This window comes from Anarhichas minor, unplaced genomic scaffold (assembly GCF_050575085.1).
Source record: "Anarhichas minor isolate MPS153535 unplaced genomic scaffold, ASM5057508v1 ptg000018l, whole genome shotgun sequence".
Taxonomy (NCBI): Eukaryota; Metazoa; Chordata; class Actinopteri; order Perciformes; family Anarhichadidae; genus Anarhichas; species Anarhichas minor.
The window spans coordinates 7,602,508-7,626,755 of record NW_027466464.1 but is presented as its reverse complement, the minus strand read 5'-3'; the positions used below and the strand labels follow the sequence as shown (position 1 = coordinate 7,626,755).

Genomic DNA, 24,248 nt, shown 5'->3' with positions numbered 1-24,248 from the left:
CTGCCTTCGCGTTGGGCTTACGAGCAAGGCAGTTCCTGGTTATTTTAGTCCCGGGACTACTTTTCAAGGAGCTAAAAGGTTCCTTCTGCCCATTGCAGTCCAAAGACCTGCGACTGTTAGTCAGATTAGTCAGCTGATGAGTGAAGAAGGAGCCTGACACAGGAGGAGGGCTGCTGGTGGCCGCTGGGTTAAACGCACTGTGCAGTGTATGAACGCAAACAAGTAGCTTTCATTTAAGATCAGTTTGTAGAGTTCTGCTATTCAATGGCAGAGCCACATTAAATCTTTGATTTGCTAAACAATAAAACATGGAATCCTCCAAGACGGGTGAATGCTTTTTTATTGACACAGTATATAATATTTAAATATTGAGGAAACAGAACTGAAATCTGAAATACCCATTGAGACTTATTGAAAAGGCTGAATATGCAGCTCCATAGATTTCAACATTTCATTGGCTGGACGGAGCAGAGGAGGAGTTTCCCTCTCACCTCGTAGGTCCACTGCATGTCTGCTGCCTGGCGGAAGTGGAGAGAGCTGTCAATCACAGAATGTCTGAACATTGTTAAGTTTGTATGTATGTGAATGTTTTTTTTGTTTTTAAAGGAAACTACAGATAGAAAGAAAAGTCAATGAGATTATGAGAGTATAAATCATTTGCATACCTGGATGGTTAGTCTTGCCGTGTGCTGGCGGTGTGTGCTGGGTGTGAAGGACACAGTGATGAGGGCTCCGGTAGAACCGACAGGAGGTAACATCCCAGAGGCCGGAGTCACTGTGAAATCATTGCTGCCGCCTGGCAGGAAGGCTGCAGTGAACGGCTCAGGCCTCCTGGAATGGGAACGGAAGCCACTTTTCACCACAAGTACTTTCTCGGGGGACAGAGAACCCTGAACCCTCTGAACCCCAAAACCCTCCGGCGGGATTGAAAAGCATGCGATCTTTAAACAACGGCCAAAACAACACAGTTTATCATAGCCGGAAGCTGTATGGCATGGTAACTGAGTTACACTGCACAAAGATTTTAGTTTTCGCCACTTCTAGCCATGACTGTGCCGTTTCCATAGAGGTGCAGGACTTATGGATTGCAATTAAAAGCAAGGCCACAGAGAGTAAAACGTCACAGGAGCAAAAAAACACCCTCAAACGGCTTGGAGTTCAGAGGGTTAAATGATCTCGGGTACTTAAGATATCGACCAGAGGACGGAGGGAATACATTTAGTTCCTGGTGCTAACAACTTTTATTTTATCGTTAGAGAGGTAGTAAATCGTAGTTTGCATACAGTACCAAAATCAGAAGCGAGTAAACACACCTGGTGGTGCTGGTCAGACGGAAGCCCACGGCTGAAGTCTTGCCCAACTCAGTGGCTTCAGTGAGGATGACATCGTCCGCTTGAGGCTCTGTGGAGATGAGAGTGATGGGAAACTCCCAGATCCCCCCGGACACACAGCGCACAGCGAGGACCGCTGAGCGCCTGGACACACACACACAATAGTTTTTAATAATTGGTCCCAATTGTTCCTCTATACTCAAACCACCAGCAAATCTCACTCACGTGCACTCCATTTTGCACACGTTTACATACCATTTTAAAAATGACCAACTTAGACTGCATTTCTCGGCTGAATCGAAGGCATTTGTGGTTTGATTTAGAGCATTATGGGCATGAGATTAAACTGCATGTTGGTTATAAGAGAACTGTGTGAAGAGATCAGAATTTCTTTTACTGAGGGATACCTTCGCTTGTACGTGCTGCTCCGTGGTCTGCTCCCGGATTTCAAAACATACCAACCAATCGGCTCGATTGGAATCTTTCTCTTGTATTACAGAAATAGCTCACTGAAATACAATACTGAAAACAGTTTGATTCAGTCTGCTCTCACCTCATTTGTTGACCTCAAGTCATTCTTCCACTATAATTTATCTGTGAAAGTGCAACCTGAGCATTCCTATTCATCTAAAGAAACATGATTCATTAAACCGCTCTTTAATATTCCCGCTTCCAGTGCATGGTGCTTGGTCTCGACATGTCACCGCCCGCGGCGGAGAAATAACATGCAGATAATGGAAGAGACTATTAGCGACGCCCCCTCCCCCGTCATTTCCTCATGGAGAACTCATTAGCTCTCACAGATATTGATTCTACCAGGGCACGCCTCATTAATGGACTCCACCGATGAAGACGGGCGCTGATAAATGAATGCACTCTTCACTCAGCAGGGGGTCACTAGCAGTGTACAGCAAGGTAGAGGACAGTAGGGAGTGAATACACTGACTGAACCGTGAGATCATGCTGGATCATTACATACAAGTTAGAACTGATGTTTTTTAAGTAACTGCAGTGTTTATTTCAAGCAAGAGAGGTAGATGTGATAATGTCCCCTGTGGAGTTTCAGACTTCTAGGAGCGCAAGAGAGAAGTAGAGTCATTTTCTCATCGACTGCTATACAATCTGACTTGTTTTTAGATCCAGAGGTTGCCGTCTGTTGCTAACAGAGCAATATGGAGGGAGACAGGAAGAAATGTGTGTTTGTATATTAGTGGGTTTTTATCTCCAAAACAATGCAGCTGAGAGCAAATTCGTTCAAAGGGAAACTTTGATGATTTTCAAGCGACTCTGCGTCACGTGAAGATGAAATGAGGACTTTTTGCCGGCGGGCGAGCGGAGGAGCTCCGGGCGCCGTTTCATCTGCAGTAACACGGAGCCGATTGAAAATTGCCAAAGTTTCCCTTTCATCTCTCCCCCGTCCTCCTCCTGATCTGACAACAGGTGAGGGAGGTGTGTGTGTGTGGAGTCCTCAGTAGCTCTAATGCGACAGATTTGATCTCAATCATTGTAACTTTGCACCTGTCAAATATTCAGTTTCACTGTGAAACTCGTCCCAGTACAGAAGCTAAAGGCGAAGAAAACCCAAACGTTAAGATTCAGCACATGTAGTAATAAATGAATGCAGAGGCCACGCCCACCGGAGAAAGAGAGAGGAGATGGGAGAACGAGTGAGGTAGAGGAAGAGGAGACTGTACTTTAGAGGGAGGAAGACAAAAGTATGCAGTGTTTACTCAACGCTGCACAGAGAGAGAAACAAACCAGTCGTGTGTGTGCTTTCCTTCCGGTTGTGTATCCGTGTGTGTGAGAATGTGCGAGCACTGTGTGTACTTGTTTTGTTTTTCAGACTTATTATTATCATCCTTTTGTTTATTTTCCTGCATATTTGTTTCTCTGATTTAGTGTTCTTCCTCTTGTGTGTGCTTTTTGACTTTCAAGGTGTTTGTGTGCCTCTGTCGGAGTCTGCATAACACTCTCACAGTGTGTGTGTGTGTGTGTGTGTGTGTGTTTAGTGCTCCCTGGTAATGAGTGTTTGTGCATCTCTGCATTTCTCTCTGGACTTTTTTGGCTTTGAATGTGGTTTGTGTCTCTCAAAATGTGCTCTCTTTTTTTTCTATGTGTATTTGTGTGTGCAATGATTTCTCTTGAGTGTGCGAGGTAACACAACCTGTGGAGTGGTTGAACAAGGACAACAGGATCCAACCCAAAAGCAGCTGAATCTCTGCTCAATGTGCATTTCATTTTCCTGCATACTTGTCAACGTGTGTCACGTTTGTGTGTGTGTGTGTGTGTAGTATCACTGTACCTGCATGGCCTGAGGGGGGCGTAGACCAGATTAAGCGTGAGTGTTACAATGCCGGTCTCAGGGTCCCTCCTCGCTACCTCTATGGCGGCGGAGAGGCGGTCCTCCACCTCCGAGCGCTCTGATTTGCCGTCTGAACGAACCGTGCACAGGAAGTCTTCCGCCATCGCCCGGGTAACTGTGCAGAGGTGAGAGGTGGGACGAAGGTGCTGAGCAGGTGTGAGGACCACCAGAAGAAAATGAGACATACTTACTTGCTGTACTTGAGCGGATCTAAACAACAACTTTGAGAAAGTAAAATGTTTATTTACATGCTTCTTTATTTTCTATTAGATGTTTTCGCAGCAATATGAAATAGATATTAGAGATGGAGTTATGACCTGTTTAACTTCCTAACACTAGCCCTAAGCAGCTTGTAATAAATAATGAATACTATTAATGCCCCCCCAAAAAATGTTGAGTCAAAGCAAACCTGATTGCTGCCTGCTGTCTCAACTTTTCCCCATTTAATAATGTTCTTTGTTTCCAATTAGCTGCTGTAACTAATAACTGCGAAGCATAAATACGTGATCAACAATCAATCTCCCGCTGAGCTGAATCAGACAGATCCTGTCTCATCTCATCTTGTTATCGATGGAGTAACTGGATGACAATTAAAACAATCTCCTTCTTCATTAAACACACGGGCATTTTTACAGTGTCAGATTGACTCACATAAGAATGATACCCATCACTTTAATGCAGCAAGGACGAGTGATACACATTTTAAATTTGGGGGAAAGTGAGCACTGGTATTGGTATTGTGAGACACCCTGAGTTTTCTCAACAGAATCGCTATTGAAAGAGAAAAAGACGAATGGATGCATTTGATATTTACAGACCGTATAGATATATCCTTTAGCACTGTGGTCTTGATCAAATGTTTTGCACATTTGTGGTAAATTGCTGTTATTATTCTGTAATCCTTCTGCAAACAAAGTCAGAATTATGAGGTTTAAAGGTTGAACTCCTCAAAAGTGTTTTCTGATATTGCAAGAGCACTCTGGAGTAAAGATCACAAACTGGCACAGACCTTCCTGTCCTTTCCGGTCTCCGTTCCCCGGCACGCACCCAGTGAGCAGTACATCCACCTTCCTTTCCAGCTGGCAGCCCGTTTCACAATGGAGCGCGCCAAGTGGAGAGTTCTCAACAGGCGACTCCATGGGAATCCCACGGATAGGGTAAATCCAACAGATAGTTGGCCTTTCCTGCTCTGACCTGAAATATTAGATTTTTTTATGGTGTGTTTACACCGTATTTGGGATCAGCAATGAACCAGTACGGGATTTGAAAACATGCCAGGCATTTAACCAAAACGCGAGGAATCTTTGTCCATATATTACAAAAAAACAACAACATCTTCTGAACTCTTTTGGAAGACGTGTGTGGGTGTGATGTCTGAGTGACCGGTACAAATCAAGCTTTTAATGTCCTTCACGTCTGTTTCAACACTTCCCTGTTTTGTTGACAAGTAAGGCTAATTGAACTTTGTTTTGTTTACTGTGACAGGCTATGCAGCAATGCCTGGGTGTAGGAACAGCAGATGCTAATGAGCTTTACTAAGATGCAGCACGGTCTCAGACAGCTTCTCATGCAGACAATGAGACACACACCTCACGTTGTCTGCACTGAAGGTACTGCTGCTGGGCTTCATCGTGATGCAGAGCCAGGCCTGTTGGAGCTCCATAGACTTGGGCACAAACACTACAGGCACGTTGAAACTGGCCCCTTCACAGATCTGTATACCTGCAGCCAAGATGGAGGACAGACATCAACACTTCATTAAAGTTGTGTTTGAGCAGCTGGCATACAAGGCTTTAATCTTGGTATTAGTAGATTTAATTATGTATTAAAAGCTAATTAGAGCTAGTGTTGAACTACGGTCTGTTACACCACTAATTACATATGGTTTGCATGTTGACATCTGCAAAACTATCGAGAATGATTTCAAACTATAAAAAACAAACTTTGACTTGAAAGAAAACTTTCCTGTCGTCTCAGGTGGATATATTTCCAAGCTGATGAAGACTAACAGCTCTCCACACTCCTACTGTCAGTTAGTGAAGCCTTAGATAAAAGCACATTCAGCACGGCTTCCTTTGGATTTGAAGACACACTGAACATTTGCCAACAGATTTCAAGACATAACCTTGAGAGGTTTGAGAAAATGTTATAACTTCCCACTGACTCATGATGGAAAATCTGAAAACAGCTGCCTGCTGCTGCTGCAACAAGGGGAGAGCGGTGAAAATGAGCCAAAACAGTAAAAAGTTGCCTCCAGAAAACAAAGAGCTGAAAGATAAAAGCTGAAGGGAACTGCTGGGTAACATTCACTCACACACACATTCAAACACTGATGGCAGAGCCTGCCTTGCAAGGTGCCACAAGCCCATCAGGATCTAAACTAATTCACCCCAATGGCACAGCCTTTGGGGTTCAGCATCTTGCCTGAGGACACTTCAACAGAAGGACTGGAGGAGTGAGGGATCGAACCGCCGATCTTCCGAATGGAGGGCATCCGCTCTACCTGCGAGCTTTACACTACACATAGCCATTTGATCCATCGTCCAGAATAAAATATTTATTAGACAAGCTTTAAAAGCTTCTCTAAATGGAATTCAGTGCTCATCTATTGCCTCCACATGGCTCTCAACATGGAGATGGATGAGCGGCATCCAGCGTTCTTGGAGCGAGCATCTTGCCGTCAGTGATGCTGCGGCTGAGGTGCAGCATCGCTTCACAGTTCAGTTTTACTTTCATTTTGCTTTAAAGACAATAATTCGAAGTGGGAACTGTATTGTCTGGTAAAACAGCTTTATTGAACATTCTGTCATATCGTGGTGAAACTCCTATCAGTTAACACACCTTCAGTGTGGCTCAGAGGGAGAGAGAACACCTCCTTGTCCGTAGTGACTTGATGGCAGTCGGGGGCTCGACGCGGGTCCTCGTCTGAGAAGGAATACACACACAACATGAACATGTCCGAGTGTGTCACATGCGTGAGTGACAAAGTGTCCGTTATAGAAAGACACGGAGTGCCTGTGACCTGCGAGTGTGATACTGAGCACGGCTGGGAGCTCGGTGGTGTTGGTGAAGGGAACGGTGATGGAGGCGTTGGAGCCGATCGGGGATGAGATGCTCAGAGGCTCCTCGCTCTCAGGAACGAGGCCACGCCCACTCAACAACACACACGATTCCTGCAACTGAAGTAAGACAGAGACGGATTAACACACACACACACAAACGGCCAGAGGGAGAGAAATGAAGGAAATGAGAAGCATGAACGGAATACAGAGGAGGGAAGAGAAAAAGGATCGTCGTCACAGAAGCGTAGCCGGTCCAATGACATCTTGTTCTCATTTATCCAGAATAGTTGTTATGATTAAGGTCGCTTTCTGAGCTGATGCTTGGTGTTTCCACAGAGGGTCTACTTATTGTACCTTGTCATTGTTTATATTGTTTGCATCACCCAGAGCTAGTGAACAGCCTCCTGTGCCTAAAATGAAATGTACAGCGGGCCAATGAAAAGCTTTATGAGGTTCTCTGACTGTTCCAAGCGTCGTGTGCATGATTTGGAGCAATCAGGCAGTAAATGAAATAGGAGCACCTCCTTAAACTAATTTCAGAGGAAAAATAATTGAATTATCCCTGCATCCGTGTGTGTGAAGGCTGGGGACAGTGATTTATGTAATCCATTTTCTCTCTGTTTGTGTGTGTTTATGTATACCTGAGGGCACGTGAAAGTGATCTTTGCCGCATGGTTCCCCTCTCCGATGGATGAAGGACTAAAACGGACACCAAGCTGGGTGGAGGAGTGGGGCTCCACAATAAGCTGGAACACACACACACACACACACACACACACACACACACACACACACACAAGCAGGAAATAGCTTTCATGGGGACCAAAGGAAGGATAAACACACGTGTTCAAATTCTTATAAATCACACTGCTGGGCAACACACAGCTTTCCATCCAGATGTACAGCACGTAGTTTCCTTCCAACTGACAACAAACTGTTTGTTTTTTAAGAGATGGAATCCAAAAACGAAAACAATCAAACATCCATTGAAGTACAAACAACATCAAAGATAATGATAAATCAATTTCCCATCCAGGGCAGGAGCAAGACAACATCAGATGTATGGTGTGACAAAATGAAGCTTTATTGTGAAATAATGGAATGGAATACTAAACTGATGAAAGTAAGTGTGTATACTAACAGTATTTCCTGATTCCATGTCCAGCGAGTAGTGTCTGGGGTTGCTGTTGGCTACGATCAGCTCCAGAGTCTCGGCTGTTGGGTTAACGAGGGGAATGGTCTGGCTGGTCCATCTGACACAAAACACACACACACACCGTTTTATTCAGCAAGGTAAAGAAAATACACAATAAAAGCCCTATTTCAACCCTGCAATTGAAATACTGTGTGTCTTGGTGTGGGTGCACCTACTCGCCCATCTGACAGCAGGCCTGTGGGAGCTCGATGACAGGAGGCGGAGTAGCATAAAGCGCCAGCTGATACCAGAACTCCCCGACCAGCTCTGACTGGAACACCACACTGGAAAGAAAACACATCAGACTAGATTGGTCAAAATAGACAAATACATTGCTGAGTATATTCCATTACAACGCTCACAACAAGTTCTGTAGAATATTGTATGTAACAATGAATGGTTATGATCACACACAATCATAGATTGGGTAGAGAAACTCTTTTTTCCTCCTCCTCTAAAAGAGGTTAGGTGAGTCTTACCTGCCTGTGCTCTTCCCTACTCTGCCAGGGGAGAACATAACTTTGTAAGTGAGAGTGTCCCGTGGGGGGATTGAAACCCTGTCGGCCCCACTCAGCTCGTCTCCTTCCAGGTACACATCCAGCATCAGCGGCTCTCCATGTGGGTTTTTGACAGCGACCTTTATGGACACTGAGCTCTGGGAACACAGCATTTCAAAGATGACACCTGTTTTTTTCCCTACCCCTGTGATGTTCTGATGGTCTTTTGATCTTAGTATAGAAGGAAGATTACATTTTTCGGTAACAGTGGCCAGCAGCAGAAACACTACTTTGTAGCATGTTAACAATGTAATAATATGGAGAAAGGTAGAGGGCTTTAAGAGAAGCACTTAAGAGTGTACTTGTGATTGCAGAACGTACCTGAGCAGCACATTGTACATCTATGACCTTGATGGGTGCTGCTGGCTCACAAATTATCTCTAGAGAGAAGTACACCTCGTAACAGCCGAGAACACTTCCTGAAGGACAGGCGCACACACACAGGAATCATTATGAATGCAAAAACCTGTGTTCCCACACGTAACATTCTCAAGTCTAGGCAAAAAACCTTTTCAGTTACTGTGTTTTTGAGTTGTAAAAGTGCACTAAGCTTACCTTTGTGCTCGTCTGCGTCCTGCATGTCAACAATTTCTTGAAACGAAACACATCCTGCAAGAAAAGTTAAGTGTTACGTTTTTTATTGTTTGTTTAACTTTTGTAATTGTCGATTTAGGTTTGATACAATTCATGAATCCATCATAGCCTGCCTTCCCTGTTACATACAAACAAACAGCGGGGGGGGGGATTCACCTGTCTGTTTTCCTCGTTTCCATGGTGACACAGCCAGGGTGTATTGAGCGCTATGACCAGGGTTGATCTCCAGAGAGGGGGGGCCACCCACAACAGATAGGTCTGTCACCACCTGCGTGTGTGTGTGTGTGTGTGTGTGTGTGCATATGCATGTACACAGACACAAGACAGAGTTTGCAAAAGAGTAAACCTTGTCCACAAGTAACAGTATGTGTGGGAGTTATTTGCATGTCTGCTTTTACCTTGAGAGTGATTTTTTTCTGGCTGTAGTTGGGGACAGCGATCTGTGTGTGTGTTGTTTGACCTACACAGCACTGTAATACCACATGGTCCACTGGCAGGGGGGGCTCTCCCACTCCTTTGAGGGTAAACACGTAGTCGGTGCTGTCACAGTCGTTATGTAAGGACAGCGCGCCCTGTGGGGGTGGGGATAAAATCCAGGCAGTCAAACACAAGCAAACTGGTGTTCAGTGGGAAGTGTGCATACAAAGGAACAACAGTAAGATCACATTGACACATGAACCTGTCTAACTACAGACCCAGGACAAGTAACTCTAGGACAATGCTTTAGAGTGACAATATGGTATTCCCTGCAAGAAAGTGTTTCTTACACTCATGATTGTGAAGAAAAATACACATTATTTCCTTCATTGTTAAAACTTTGTGGGCAGCTTCAAATTTTCCTCTCCCCCCCGCCCCACTATATGCAATTACACCAAAAAAAAAAATTATATATATATATCTGCAAAAAAGTGTTTGCATTGGCCGGGAATCGAACCCAGGCCTCCCGCGTGGCACCTGAGAAATCTTTAGCTAAAACACCCTAAAACAATTTCCATTAATTTCAAATGGTACTGCTAATCCAGTACGGATGTAATATATCTTTGCCCACTAGTAGCACTATAGAGCTGTTTTGCTCCAGTGCAGGAATGTAGTAGCCTACATTTACTCAAGTAATGTATTTAATTTTCCATTCATGATACTTTATACTTCCACTAAATGCTCTTCTATATGAAAAGAGGGGCGAGGTTTAGCCTGACTAACCTTGAGATTGCATACTCTGAGAACAGGACAGCTGATCAGAGTTTGTTCAATCATCTATGTGCTCCGAATACACATAAATAATAAATAAATAAAGTGTGTTTGTATGTGATGGAGCAGGGAAAAGTGATTGCATTAGCCGCGAATCGAACCCGGGCCTCCAGCACGGCACCTGAGAAATCTTTAGCTAAAACGCCCTAAAATAATTTCCATTAATTTCCAATGGTACTCCTAATCCAGTACGGATGTAATATATCTTTGCACACTAGTAGCGCTGTGGAGCTGTTTTGAGAGTGAAAGAGTTTCTCCAGCAAATTTTCCTCTTCCCCCTGTCCCACTATATGCAATTACACAAAAATATACAGTATATATATATATATATATATATAAATTAAAAAGTGTTTGCATTGGCCGGGAATCGAACCCGGGCCTCCCGCGTGGCAGGCGAGAATTCTACCACTGAACCACCAATGCATTGCTATGAGGAAAAAAGGGGGCGGGGCTTATATAGAACACCTCCTACAGTATTCAACTCACTACGACAACACAACTGCCCATTATGAGAAAGCAAGATCAGAGTTTGTTCCCTGTGCTCTAATTTGTTCACTCTGGCTTCCAAATCTCCTATCTGTCAATTCCTCGCTCCTCGACCACCATGGTAACCCTGCTTTCTAAGACTGAAAACCCAGAGTTTCCCTCTTCTCAGGGTGAACTAACTCAGAGTTATCACTAAATCTGCTTTCTGAAACAGGGTCCTGGACGCGAGTCTCACAACACAGCAGTGCATCGCAGGAGATGTGGGTTTGATTCCCAGCCAAAGTAAACATAGTTATATGTGTGTGTGTGTGTGTGTGTGTATATATATATATATATATATATATACACACACACATACATACATACATATACACACACACATACTCTCAAACACACATAAACATTTGCATGCGTTTGTATATAACGGAACAAGGGGAAAAGTAATTGCAAGTGATTGGCCAGGGATTGAACCCAGGCCTCCATACTGAGTATGTTATCTCAAGGTTAGAAGGTTACCATGGTGGTCGAGGAGCGAGGAATTGACAGACAGGAGACTTGGAATGTACCCAGAGTGAACAAATTAGAGCACAGTGCACAAACTCTGATCTTGCTTTCTCAAAACAAGCGGTTGTGTGGTAGTAGCGAGTAGAATGCCGTAGAAATCTTTTGCTAAAACGCCCAAAAACTGTTGCCATTAATTTCCAATGGTACTCCTAATCCAGTACGGATGTAATATATCTTTGCCCACTAGTAGCGCTATGGAGCTGTTTTGCTCCAGTGCAGGAATGTAGTAGCCTACATTTACTCAAGTAATGTATTTAATTTTCCATTCATGATACTTCATACTTCCACTAAATGCTCTTCTATATGAAAAGAGGGGTGAGGCTTAGCCTGACTAACCTTGAGATTGCATACTCTGAGAACAGGACAGCTGATCAGAGTTTGTTCAATCATCAATGTGCTCCGAATACACATAAATAATAAATAAATAAAGTGTGTTTGTATGTGATGGAGCAGGGAAAAGTGATTGCATTAGCCGGGAATCGAACCCGAGCCCCCCAAACGGCACCTGAGAAATCTTTAGCTAAAACGCCCTAAAATAATTTCCATTCATTTCCAATGGTACTCCTAATCCAGTACAGATGTAATATATCTTTGCACAGTAGTAGCGCTGTGGAGCTGTTTTGAGAGTGAAAGAGTTTCTCCAGCAAATTGTCCTCTTCCCCCTGTCCCACTATATGCAATTACACAAAAATATACAGTATATATATATAAATAAAAAAGTGTTCCTACAATTTCTCTTTAAACCGCCTTCATCCTTCCCCTCGCAAAAAGAAAAAGGTATGTTGCATTGGCCGGGAATCGAACCCGGGCCTCCCGCGTGGCAGGCGAGAATTCTACCACTGAACCACCAATGCATTTTTACAGTGATAAAGGGGGCGGGGCTTAAGAAGGAGACGCATTCCAGGACACCCATTCTCTCTCTCTCTCTCTTTTTTTTTTTTTTTTACTACACATCTCAGCAGCAGCATCTGTGCGGACAACACACAAATGCAAGCAGCAGCACAGTTTCACATTCAAAATGTTAGGAGGTTCATTCATCACTGTAAGGGATCAACTACCACACTGTATAAAAACTATGGTCTGTCAGAAAGTGTACAGAAAGTGTAAATAATGCCAGGAGGTTAAATAGCAAGAATGTGACAAAGACAGAAAACAAGCAAGAAAAACACGAAGAAAGATGGACACAATGAAACCACAACAAAAAAATGGCATTACCATGACAATGCGTTGTGCAGAAGGCTGAAAGGTGAGTGGGTAGCAGGCTCTTGTCCCTGCCAGCACATCCAAAGTCTTTGGGCCGGAGAATCCTTCACCACACACCTCAGCTTGTATTTTCCAGTCTTGATGGGTCTCATTGCGCTGTGAGACATGATACATAAGCATGATCATTTTACTTTATTCACGATTATTAAACATTTGGCAATATGTTGAAAGCAATCTTCCATCATTTACTTTTTTAACCACAAACTTTAAATGTGTTAGCTTTGGTCAAGTGATATGATTTGTCAAAGATTCAGTTCGAACATGCTTTTTGGTTGCTGTCGATTCAGGATTACCACTCTCTTCCAAGTATCATCTAAAATGAGTCATAATTAATTAAATGCTTCTAGGAAAGCAGTTAATAAGCAGCACACACACAGACTGAGTAATGCATCTCTCCTGCTCCTCACCAGTGGTATGTCTTGCGTGAGTGAACGGTGAGCAGGCGAACTGAAGTCCAAGTGGACGGATCCTCCCTGTTGTCACAAATGACATTCAGTAACATTAACCATTAACCACATGAACCAACAAGCAAACCAGGGATAATGAATGCACCTTTTACAGGTTTACTAAGCTCCAATACCAGCTGGTATCTACCTGTGAAGTGACCAGCGCCTCTAGCACATAGACCCTGGTGTCACACCAGGACCTCAGGACCACCTGACATGTAAATTGCCCCACAGAGTCCGCCTGGAACCGTACTGGGATGTCCACACAGCCACAATCTGTTCGACAGAGGGATAAGGAGACTCAGGGACAGGAGAAGTTTTGACAGTTACATAAACAAATAACATGTGGAGATGCACCGACTGCAAATTTCTTGGCTGATTCCAAACCCGACTGGCAAACAACCAACTTTATGCATTAAAGTAGCACAACTGTCAGGTGGACAGAGACAAGAACTGAGTGCTGCAGCGCTCGCTGTGTGTGTGTATTTCTGTGTTTTAGAGAGAAAGAGAGGGAGCGAGAGTGACGGTGCACTTTCAACCTTCTCTTCCCTTCTCTCAATGTTTCTGTAAGTTATTAATAACTTACAATGAATGCTGCTTCATCACTTTTTGACCCGCCCGCCCGGAGGAACCCTTAATATTTTGAGTAGCCCAAGTTTACCCGCCCCATGGACAACAATTCCAACTATATGTTGTGTGTGCGCTGCTGTCTGCGCAATGTAAAACCATTATGCTTAACAATGTGTACATTTGACTCCCTATAGGACAAGTGGAGACACTAATTATCAGTAAGATGAAGGTCAGACATTTACTACCTTAACGTTTGTTACAGTAGGGTTATAAACGTTTTACGATATGTTAAGATAAACACAACGAGAGACTTAGTTTGCAAACAAAAGTGAGTGCACAGGAGAGTTTGGGGTCTCCTATTCCACCTCTGCAGCATCATTCATTACAGCTACTCACACATCATACTACATTCTTTTTGTGTGTGTGTGTACCTGCAGGATTATCCCATGATATGTTGCTGTCTTCCTTTATAGGTATTGTAACATTGCTGGGTAAAGCAAAGTATTGTGGCAAAGAAACCTCCACGGTGTATTCTACTCCTTTACTGTGGTGAACATCTCTCAACAGTTGGGCCTAAAGAGACAAGAGGAAACAGAGGGACAGCTGGTAAACAACAAAGAAAACATTCCAGGATCCTGCCTGGGTGAGAATGTACCTGATGTTTGACGAATGTACCTGATGTTTGACGAGCTTGCGCACAGCCGTGGCTGCCCTCACGGTGCTGCTGTGCAAAGAGTGCGTCAGCTTACGCCTCCTGTGTTCATCAGCGCTCATGCTGTACTGACCCCAGATGATCAGAGCTAGCTCCCGGGCCATATTGATCAGCGGCGCGCGCACCATCTCTTCACACACCTGCCCCACCTTGCATTGTAGGCTTAGTACTGTCACACACACAGCTGGCTCTATTGGTGGAGAGAAACGTCAGTGAAGTAATCCACATTCAAATACTTCATGATTAAATGATAATTGGTGATGTTTGGGGGGACAGGTTTCCTACCAGAGTTGCAGGGGATGGAGACTATGTTGGAACTGGGCCAGGCAGTGAAAGGGGAAGGAAGAGGCAACTCTGCTGTGGCCTTCACCATATAGACCATATCTCCCACCTAGAGGGACACACAGAGACAAAAGGGAAAATGTAGGCCTATTAATTAACAGATTTTAACAAGGATTTGGACAATTGGACAAAACAACCCGACAAATATTCAACAAATTATCCTTTTACTTGGTTATTGTCATCTATAAACTAACTCATGCTATTCAAAAGATTAGAAAAAAAATATATTATATTTTAATTGAAATATTTGCTGAGAATAAACATTTTTCAGATGATGACATTAGTAGTTTTAATGATGATTTATCAGCTGCATAAAGCTAGTGTTAGGAAGTTAACCAGGTCATAGCTCCATCTCTTATATCAATTTTATATTCCTTTGAAAATATCTCCTTCAAACAACTGTATTTATTCAAATTTCTCGCCAAAATCTAAATTTTACAAGATTACATTTTAACACATCACGATGACGTTGTAATGTGCCTTCGCCCAATACTCATGTTTACTGTTTGGAGCCTGAATGCACCATAATGTAACTCAATGCAACAGTTAGCTTCATTATCCGTTAGTGCTGTAGCTGTTAGCAGCTAATTGACGTTAGCTAACGTTAGCAGCTAATTGACGTTAGCTCTACTCATGCCAATTCACAACGTTGCATAAGCGGCGATCTTCCTATCGCATTTGTTTAACTAAATATCGGCCCCTAATAAAGATTACATTTATTTCATACTTGCCCTATCGGACAACTGCATGAGGCATTCCACGTCACGTGCCCGCACAGAGTTTTGCGTTACTTTCCACGGGCACGCGGACCGCCACGGCTAGAAACCGAAACTGCTGAGTCACATGCCAAGCAGTGCTAGCTACCAAATAGCTTACAGCTAAGCTAGCTATCAATTAACTCCCCTTTACTTGCATTTTTCAGTAAACCAAAGAACGGCAACTATATTATTCTAATAATATTCGAAAAAGTGATCAAACAACATACTCACAGACGGTGTCCGAACAGTAATACTATTAATTGCGGCAGCTTAAGCGGTGGCACTGCCTCATGAGCTCTGAGGGAAACTCCCTTCTTAAACAACGCTACTGCTGTTGCATGACCAGCTAGGGGCGCTGCAGCACACACAATGCTACTGAACACGTTTATACCAGTGTGTGGTTAGAGATAAGCACACTACTGATTCAATTCCATCTCTATATGCATGTACCTGATTCCTGACACAAAATGACACTGTGTTACGAATAAGGATTTTTGTTATTACAGTCTGTAGCAACCAGTTTTTGGTACTGGCTCAAAGCATTCCCCATTTTTGCACTCTACTGAAACGTCTTGTAGACAAATGTAATTGACAAATGTAATTGCACAATTAGCATGTTTGTTTGCACACATAAAATCTCCAATGTGAAGATTTCTTTCAACTATAACACTGACCTGCGGGCAAACTAGCAGCACAGAGCAGTACTTGGTGCTTGGGCAGAAGGGCAGGTAGTGGATGTTCAGAGTGTCTTCTTGGCCTGACTTCAGACAAACACTCCTTACTGCACTCAGGAATTCAGTGTCTTCACCATCTGGGCACACACACACACACACACACACACTTATAAAAAAAGACCACAAGCTTGCGGACATGAATACAGGTAGTATACCCACACACAAGCACCAACCGTAATCAAGGCGGCACAGAGCGGGGGTGTATTTGTGTTACTTACTGACATCCGAGCACTTTCCTTCCATCTCCTCCCCACAGCTCCTGTCTGGAGTCATCATCTTCATACTGAAAGAGGGAGGACGGGGAGGGAAAAAAAAAAAATCATTATCATTCATAATGTATGAATATCAAGACTACGCAACTTGATTCAGCTGCACCATAGATGACCTCAGTCCTACTTCAAATCCTCATATTTAACTGCATGATGAGGAGGAAGTGGAACGTTTGTCTTTGAAGACGTCTCCGGTGGTGAGAGATGCATACTAACCAGCTATTCTGAGGAACAACCTCATACGTTACCTCTCTTCACGTTTGATCTGATTTTACGTTCAATTCAATGTGGAAAGTTTGCGTAAGACAGAGCATGCTACCGTGTTTGAGTTCATAAAAGTTAACTTGTGTGCTACCAGTGATATTAAGAGTATAAAGAGCATCTGTCCGTTGCATATGAAGCTACAACCAGTAGTTGTTAGCTTAGCTTAAAGACTGGAAATCGGGGAAACAGTTAATCTGTCCCTGTCTAAAGGCAGCAGCATCACCTCTAAAGCTCATTAACTAACATGTTATATCTTGTTTGTTTGATTGTGTCTTTTATTGTGTGTGTGTGCGTGTGTATTAGCGCTGTGAACAGTGCATGTGTTACTTGGCTTCGGAGGAGGCCTGTTGAAAGAGGCCGTCTCCTTTCTTTTTGGGGTCCAGTGGGTTGAACGGAGACTCCACCAGCACGACCCTAAACACACATGCACATACAGCAGAGAAGGTTGAATTAAGCAATATGGGCAAATGTAACCAAAACTATCTGGATTTCTACTCGTGTTTTTGGGGATATTTGGGTACTAACTGCATACATGCATGGACACATGAACATGGACACAGACTCCTACCTGAACGTGGCTTCTTTGTAGAAGGGGTTAGTTATGGGCACTTGGATTACTTTCAGCTGGTAGCATGGAGACTTGCACTTGACAGTGTTCTAAGGAGAAACGGCAAGAAGGAGACTATCATCTACTTAGTAGAAGCCTCTATAACTGCCAGCCTTCAGTAACACCATGTATCTAAACTACCAATTTGTTTGATGTGTGTTCGACGCAGCATGCTCGCGATTCAATCAGAAAGACGGACGATTAGCAAGCTATCAGCAAATCAGCCAGTGAGGCTTGAAGCCAGCTATGTCGGTCCAACCCCTTTCATCCATTATACTCACCGTGGGTGTGATGTGACTGACTCGGGTCCTCAGATTGAAGGCGAGAGTGGTGCCGCACAGGCCGAAGGGAGAACTGGGGATGAGCAGGAGGGCCGCCTCCATGGGCTGCATGACGGAGCAGGTGAACTGGACGGTCAGTTCGGCGCTCGCCCTGTGAAAACCGACAGATGATCGAATCATTTTCTGTTCTACTAGAACCACAATTCCCTCGTACCAAATTTTCAGGTAATGACCGTTATGAATCAGCAGAATTTCAATACTTCTGCATAATGGTATTGTCCTTAAAGACGGAGTTTCTGACAGTTAAGCTAAGGATTCAAATTGGGACATAGGCTATTTTTATGGAGGATCCTCACTTGAGGCAAAAGCAATTTTACTCCACTTGGACGAGATGAAGAGGGGTTTTCCCTTTGAAGGGCACAGGTCGGCCCAAGACGAGTTATTTTGGAATTTACAGATGCAAAGACAGCACTTCTTCGCTAACGACGCCAGCTTTAGTTAAGTATGACTTGGTGATGCACACTACAAAGGCATGCACCAGTGTTTCATAATTACAAGACTCTTTTTTAGTATTCATGCTTAACCTGGAAAAATATTCCTGACACGTTTTATATGTGTCCTGAGCACATTCTTTGCATAAAGTCACAATGTCTTAAATTAAAATGGAAATAACGTGGCCAAGGCAAGCCGATGTCAGTCACAACCCCATTCCAGTTATGTGCATAATGCAATAGTAGACTGCTTGTTCAAGTAGAAAAGTAAGATGTTTCTTTGACCTTCAATAAGCGTTGGCAGGGTTGGTTCCATTAATACCACAAAAGAGGCAGCATACTGAACATACATCTTTATCGTTCTTAAATCCAAAGGAGTAAAATATGGCAGGGAAGGATATTTGCTTTATTGAATGAAGAAAAAATAAATTGCAAGATATTTAAAAGTCCCTTTAAAGGCCATGAAATGTTTTGAAAACACTGGTACTCGTGGGGGACTAAGTTAAGGAACTCCTGTTTCAATTGGTACATTTTAAGGTGTTTTAACCCGCAGAGTGTCAGTGTCCCAGGGATATAACAACTATGTTGATAGGACATTCTGTGCCTTGGTAATGTCAACAAAATGTCAAAAGAATATGAATGGCCTTTGTCACTCCTATTGCTATTCTTTTTTCCTTTTATTCATATCAGTTTTGGAACTAAAGTTTTCATATTGCTTTGGGGGGGTGAAGCAGAAGGTAGATGGAGTCAGTGAGTTAGCTGTGGGCTACACTTTGAGTCCCACTTTTTAAACCTCTATTTATTTACATTTCACAAATTTGCATCATTAAAAAAAAACACTTGTCAGATTGACATATGTATAGCCCTGGAAAGTTTATGAGTTATGATGAGAAGAAGGAGCGTGATGTTTGACACCAATGGAAATGGTGTCTTCACACACTCCTCTGTGATGTTCTTGTAGGTTTTGTACACATTTCTAATGTTAAAAGTATATAGTGATTTGCATTTTTTAAGGTAAAAACACATACTTTGGAGGAATAGTGACAGACGATCCACCGGGGAGGGAGAAGAGACGGGCATCCTCTCCTAAAAGAAGAACCTGGTATTTGATTGGCTTAGAGGACGGGTTTTTCAGACGCACCTGCAGCACAAAGAAACACAGAAACACATGGCAAATAGCCAAGTGTTTGTACATACAGACAGGAAACAATACAACAATGAAATCCATCTTCCTCGGCGCAGACAAACTGACATCTATTTTTGTCAGGCTTGTAATGTGGCTTAACCTGACAACGTGGATCATTACCCAAATGTATATTTGTCTGTGTTTGTAATCCTGTTAGTGTGTGTTGGGCTTTGTCTATAATCCTATTAATATATGTGTGTGTCTATAATCCTGTTAACGTGTCTGTGTGTGTGTCACTATCTGTCCTGGAGCTTATTATCCAAGCCATTTTCAGTCTTGCAGTGCTCATTTAGTAACATTTATATTTAGGTGTCTTCCGAGATCAAAGATGTGTGTGTGTTACCTGTTTGCTGAAAGTGCTGTGCAGACCTCCTGACAGAGTGATAGTGCGCAGCGGCAGGTACTGCGGCAGCCGCTCATACAGGTGAACGCACAGGATTAACATCTGCACTGGATTGGGGTCCGACAAGTCTGTGGGCTGAACGCAGCACACACACTCAAGACACAGGGACACACGAAGGAAGTGCCGCCTAACCTCTGACATCATGATATCATCATGTACAAGATGCAACACGACATTAAACAACTTTTAAGTCTCGTATGTCTTAAGACTGGTTGTCTAAAAGTGTTTGGTGATCAGCATCAGTTGCAGCTGAAGACTAATTTGAAAATTAAAAAAAGTGTTTGATTCTTCTCTACTTGAGGTTCCCGGCTACATTAGCAGCTACTAGCATAACACACCCAAATCCTCAAACTGAACTGTCAGCCGTCCAGCTGCACTGTGGGTAATGTAGGTTCCAAGGTAACTGAGGTCCTGACCTCCTTTTTCTGAAAATAAGCCTGATTTACTGAAATATGCCCGGTTTGACTGGTGATCTTGGCGTAAGAAACATCTGGTATTTACCTGTACGTCTAGGTTGAGACACAGTGCAGTTAAGGCCTGGGCCACTATAATGTTGTTGTGCATTATCTGATCCAGGCTGCTGGTTGTGGAGTACATCCTGTGGAAGTGGCTGCAGATCTAAACAGCAACACAGCAGGTTAGAGGGAATAAAAAACGTTTATCTGTAACTCCCCCCCCACACACACACACACACACACACACAAAATGGTGCTTAGCATGATAAGAGGCTCCCCTAATCGTATTCAGGATTAATTGCGTCCTCATCCCATCAATCACAGCGCCACTTAAAGACGTTAAGCACTATCCCTCATTGACTCACCCACTGAGGAGGGTCGGCACAAAATGAACAGACACATGCACACACGCACTGACCAGGTGAGGGCAGTGGGCAGCAAGCAGAGCAGCGAGCACCAGTCCATCTGTCAAGTCCATGTCAAAATCCACTATCCAGCGTGCTGATGGGACACCGCCTGTGAAACATTACCATGCAGAAATGACCTGTCAATCAGCATTTTTCACTTAACTTTGAATCTTTAAAAAAAAGTGGTTGTGTGTCCTACCTGTTCCCAACATAGTCTTCCTCATGCTCTGGTAGTGCACGTTGAGCCATAAGAGCAACCGGAGCTCGCAGGATGAATAGATGTTACTGGCCCGTGGCTGTGACCCGACGGGGAGGACTCCATCTACGCCGTCGCGGTTCAGAGTGTTCAAACCGCTCTCTGACACGCGGCACAACACCAGCACCTGAGCAAACGCAGATCCATTTTGAACACGTGCATGAATCAGGATGGGACTGACGTTCTTCAGCACAACTCTACTTTACAGTCAACCTTTGATTTAACAATTATTCGACCGGCAACAATCAGTCAATCAATAATAATCAGATATTTAAGGGAGGGACAGACATAAATAGAGAGAAAGCTTTAAGGAAAAAAAAGTGACAAAAAAGTTTTTTAAAGAAAAACTGAGCTATGGTACACTTCAGCAAGATCCCAGAATAACTTAAAACATGAAGTGATTTACAAGAGTACATATAATCTGACAAGATGGAGAGTGGATGGAGTCAGACAGAGAGTGCCAGAAAGTTTTTCACCTTGTATATTTGCAGCAGGACGTCAGTCCAGGATCGCTTGCTCAGAGACTCGAAGTCAACACTGCTGTAGTCCAGACCAAGTTCTTCCTTATTTGACTGAGAGAAACACACATATGTATGAATATGGCACAATAAGCTCTAAATATGTTGTGTGTGAGTGAAAGAGAGAGGAGAGTTTTTTTTTTTAAATGTTATCAAAAAGGCATTACTAAAGCAATTGTTTTCCTTCTCCGAAAATAGATTTAGAGGACATGCAATTTTATGGTGTAGGTCTAGGATGGGTATCCGTACCTGCAGGAGGGAGCACCAGTGTTCGTACTCCTGCATGTCAAGCAAGTACTGCGGTCGGATGTGACAAAGGCAGGCTCCCTGCACCCTGAACACACAATACAATGAAATGGAGACAATTGACGGCAGCCCCCAAAAGTTTCCAAAATGTCCCTTTAACCCTTTTCAGACATAGAAAATGTAACATCTGTTGAAGTAACGGAATTGCAGTTACAGAAGTGTTTCTAGGTCGGACCTTGTGACAATACTGTTGTGACTGAAACACAAGACTAACATGTAACTTTGCCGTCACATGTGCGTAACCAAATGCACATCTGAAAGGAGCCTTAATCAGGAGTCAATCAAAACAGTGAGAGCAGCATTGTTGCGTGGTATTTATCCATGTAAGGCCTACCGGAGAAAAGTCAGCATAGCTTCATGCTGCTGCAGCAGCTGATCGGTGCGCTGGTCTATATCAGAGGAAAGTGTCTGACTCCGAGGAATACCAGGAATCTGTTTGCCAGTCAGGTGGTGAAGCATGTCCACTACAGACCTGGACACAACGATACAATAGTTATGTCCCTTGCAATCTGGAGTAGAGGTCGACCTATGGGGGATTTTGAAAGGGAGTTTCCTCCCTGTCCGCCTGTCTTGTACGTATCGTGGACAAAGAGTGTTGAGTTATATATGTGAGGATAAACTGAAAACGGGTCAGATATGACACCAATACCACTTGTCTGCTGTCTGCCAGCCACAAAATCAGTGCCATTTCATAAGAGTATTTAACAGTTGTTTAGACTATAAGCAGTTAATCACATGCACAAAGATATGTTTTCCTTGGTTTGTACGTAGCCTCTATGTAAAACGGGGATGTAGGTCTGATCAGCCTCTAATCTGGAGCCAGATCAATGCCCACGGATATGAAATGAAATCCCACCAGAGCTTCAACTCCAGTATCATTTACTATTTATCCATTTTAACCCTCTAAATAATCAATAATGACCAGAGTGGACTGCCCACTGCCATTTGAAAACAGACTTGTTGTATAAAACAGATCATTTGCACATGAGAGCTCCCGTTTGTTCTTGAGATCTCTGTATAAAAGCAGTATTCAGCAGGCAGAACCCGCTTTCAATGACCTAGTTTCATCACGGTCGTTGACCAGATTTAAACATTACTATGTAATCTTGTCATGTTAGCTACGTCAGCATGAGGAGGACTCATTTGAGACGGCTTCATATACACACCTGGAGTCATTATTTTGAGTGACTTGATAAGTCCGTCCACTGGAATGATTCGTTTGAACTTTGGACGCAACTCTGGATGGAGAGAAGAGGCACCATTATAAAAGAAGAAGTCTCCAAATGCGGATCCTGAACTTAACTGTTGGGTATACCTTCTGAGTGTGTGTGGCACAGAGATGGGGTGTGGTCCACTCGGCCACCCAAAGAAGCTAAACCACCTCTCCGCGGCCATTAATACATTCTGGTAATATAGTCCTTCCGTATTCCTGCTGGCCTGACCGCTCGCGCTGTCACTGTCTGGAAAGGAGTCTGACGAGGGCAGATACACACACAGCGCTGTACATAAAAACTCACGTATGCAAAAAGGAAATGCACTCAAACAATTACAAATAAAATACAATTACAAAAGTACATTTCATTGTCCGACCTGATGCCGTCGAGTTCTTGCTTGTTGAGCTGTTGCGATCAAACAATGAGGAGGAGGAGGATGAAGTCGGACCGGAGGCAGGACTTGGTGTGTGATGGCGCTGCAGGATCGCCTCAACATCTGTGGCCCCTAAACGTCAGTGACATATAAACCAATCAGATGAAAGGAGAGAAATGTTGCATGAACAATCATAGATGCTAACTTAAGTTGTCATGAATAAGTGTTAGTAGTAGTCAGCCTAAGACGCTGCCAGTCTGTAGGACTTTTTGATTGATACGATGAGGAACTAGGCTAAAACAAAGTTCACTCGATTTGGACGAGCTTGATGATTACACCGTTTGGATTTTGCAGCTATTTGGTGGCACTTGAAACTATTCATGTGGCAAGAACGATTTCCTTTACAGCTTTTCGCACTCACTGATAGTTCACCAGATACTGCCATTGGACCAATACCCATCAGGTTTTCCTAAACTTTCATGAGGTCTGGTCCTTCAGTCTATAGAATTACATTGTGTCATGGATGTGTGTTGGGGCCAGTACCAGTCTTGAGAACTATCTGTAGCTCGGAGCGGTGCTGGGCCATGTAGGGCCACACTGTCAACACGCAGTTGTCAGCGATAGCACACAACGTCACCTTAAACCTGGCGGAAGAGACAAAGAGAAAAAAAGTCAAGTTAGTAGATTAAATCAACTTTAAATGTATGGGTTATTGTCAACAGAAGAAGAGGAATCAGCATAATAAGAAAGGGATTTGAACTGTTTTGAGGATGCTTTGTGAGCAACATGAAGGAAGAGAGTAGGCAAAAAGACTAAGACAAGAAAAATAAATGTTAGGGATTAAGTTTTACAATAAGCGGTTACTTGTTGTGGAGGTGGTCGGTGAAGGTGATGGCTGTGCAGAGGGACAGAGGGATGACGGAGCAGAAGGACACGCTGCAGGCTAGAGAGGTCACATTGGCCTCCTGGTTCTGAATGCCTACTGGATGTCTCT

The 24,248-nt window shown here is 43.4% G+C and overlaps 1 protein-coding gene and 2 non-coding genes across 3 annotated transcripts in view; all 3 read right to left on the bottom strand.

Moving 5' to 3' along the window:
- Positions 1–443: 443 nt before the first annotated feature.
- LOC142953042 (cilia- and flagella-associated protein 47-like) overlaps positions 444–24,248 on the bottom strand; it is a 36,035-nt gene continuing 12,230 nt past the window's right edge. Inside the window, exons 28-67 of the mRNA XM_076095111.1 lie at positions 24,119–24,225; positions 23,798–23,898; positions 23,258–23,386; positions 22,983–23,139; positions 22,834–22,905; positions 22,002–22,139; positions 21,611–21,695; positions 21,320–21,415; positions 20,787–20,970; positions 20,599–20,696; positions 20,227–20,343; positions 19,666–19,800; positions 19,165–19,277; positions 17,646–17,796; positions 17,326–17,414; positions 17,085–17,171; positions 16,443–16,507; positions 16,165–16,301; positions 14,676–14,781; positions 14,354–14,580; positions 14,110–14,251; positions 13,257–13,384; positions 13,070–13,135; positions 12,615–12,758; positions 9,500–9,673; positions 9,258–9,369; positions 9,063–9,116; positions 8,829–8,926; positions 8,430–8,605; positions 8,127–8,234; positions 7,897–8,008; positions 7,397–7,501; positions 6,716–6,872; positions 6,535–6,618; positions 5,283–5,415; positions 4,703–4,887; positions 3,634–3,808; positions 1,314–1,475; positions 666–831; positions 444–518 (exon numbers count right to left, since the gene is read on the bottom strand). Coding sequence (XP_075951226.1) covers positions 444–518; positions 666–831; positions 1,314–1,475; positions 3,634–3,808; positions 4,703–4,887; positions 5,283–5,415; positions 6,535–6,618; positions 6,716–6,872; positions 7,397–7,501; positions 7,897–8,008; positions 8,127–8,234; positions 8,430–8,605; positions 8,829–8,926; positions 9,063–9,116; positions 9,258–9,369; positions 9,500–9,673; positions 12,615–12,758; positions 13,070–13,135; positions 13,257–13,384; positions 14,110–14,251; positions 14,354–14,580; positions 14,676–14,781; positions 16,165–16,301; positions 16,443–16,507; positions 17,085–17,171; positions 17,326–17,414; positions 17,646–17,796; positions 19,165–19,277; positions 19,666–19,800; positions 20,227–20,343; positions 20,599–20,696; positions 20,787–20,970; positions 21,320–21,415; positions 21,611–21,695; positions 22,002–22,139; positions 22,834–22,905; positions 22,983–23,139; positions 23,258–23,386; positions 23,798–23,898; positions 24,119–24,225 — 4,950 coding nt within the window. The remainder of the gene's footprint in view (positions 519–665; positions 832–1,313; positions 1,476–3,633; positions 3,809–4,702; positions 4,888–5,282; positions 5,416–6,534; positions 6,619–6,715; positions 6,873–7,396; positions 7,502–7,896; positions 8,009–8,126; positions 8,235–8,429; positions 8,606–8,828; positions 8,927–9,062; positions 9,117–9,257; positions 9,370–9,499; positions 9,674–12,614; positions 12,759–13,069; positions 13,136–13,256; positions 13,385–14,109; positions 14,252–14,353; positions 14,581–14,675; positions 14,782–16,164; positions 16,302–16,442; positions 16,508–17,084; positions 17,172–17,325; positions 17,415–17,645; positions 17,797–19,164; positions 19,278–19,665; positions 19,801–20,226; positions 20,344–20,598; positions 20,697–20,786; positions 20,971–21,319; positions 21,416–21,610; positions 21,696–22,001; positions 22,140–22,833; positions 22,906–22,982; positions 23,140–23,257; positions 23,387–23,797; positions 23,899–24,118; positions 24,226–24,248) is intronic.
- trnag-gcc (transfer RNA glycine (anticodon GCC)) lies at positions 10,702–10,772 on the bottom strand. The gene has a single exon. It is a non-coding gene; the product is annotated as a tRNA-Gly (tRNA).
- On the bottom strand, positions 12,183–12,253 carry trnag-gcc (transfer RNA glycine (anticodon GCC)). Its single transcript has one exon. It is a non-coding gene; the product is annotated as a tRNA-Gly (tRNA).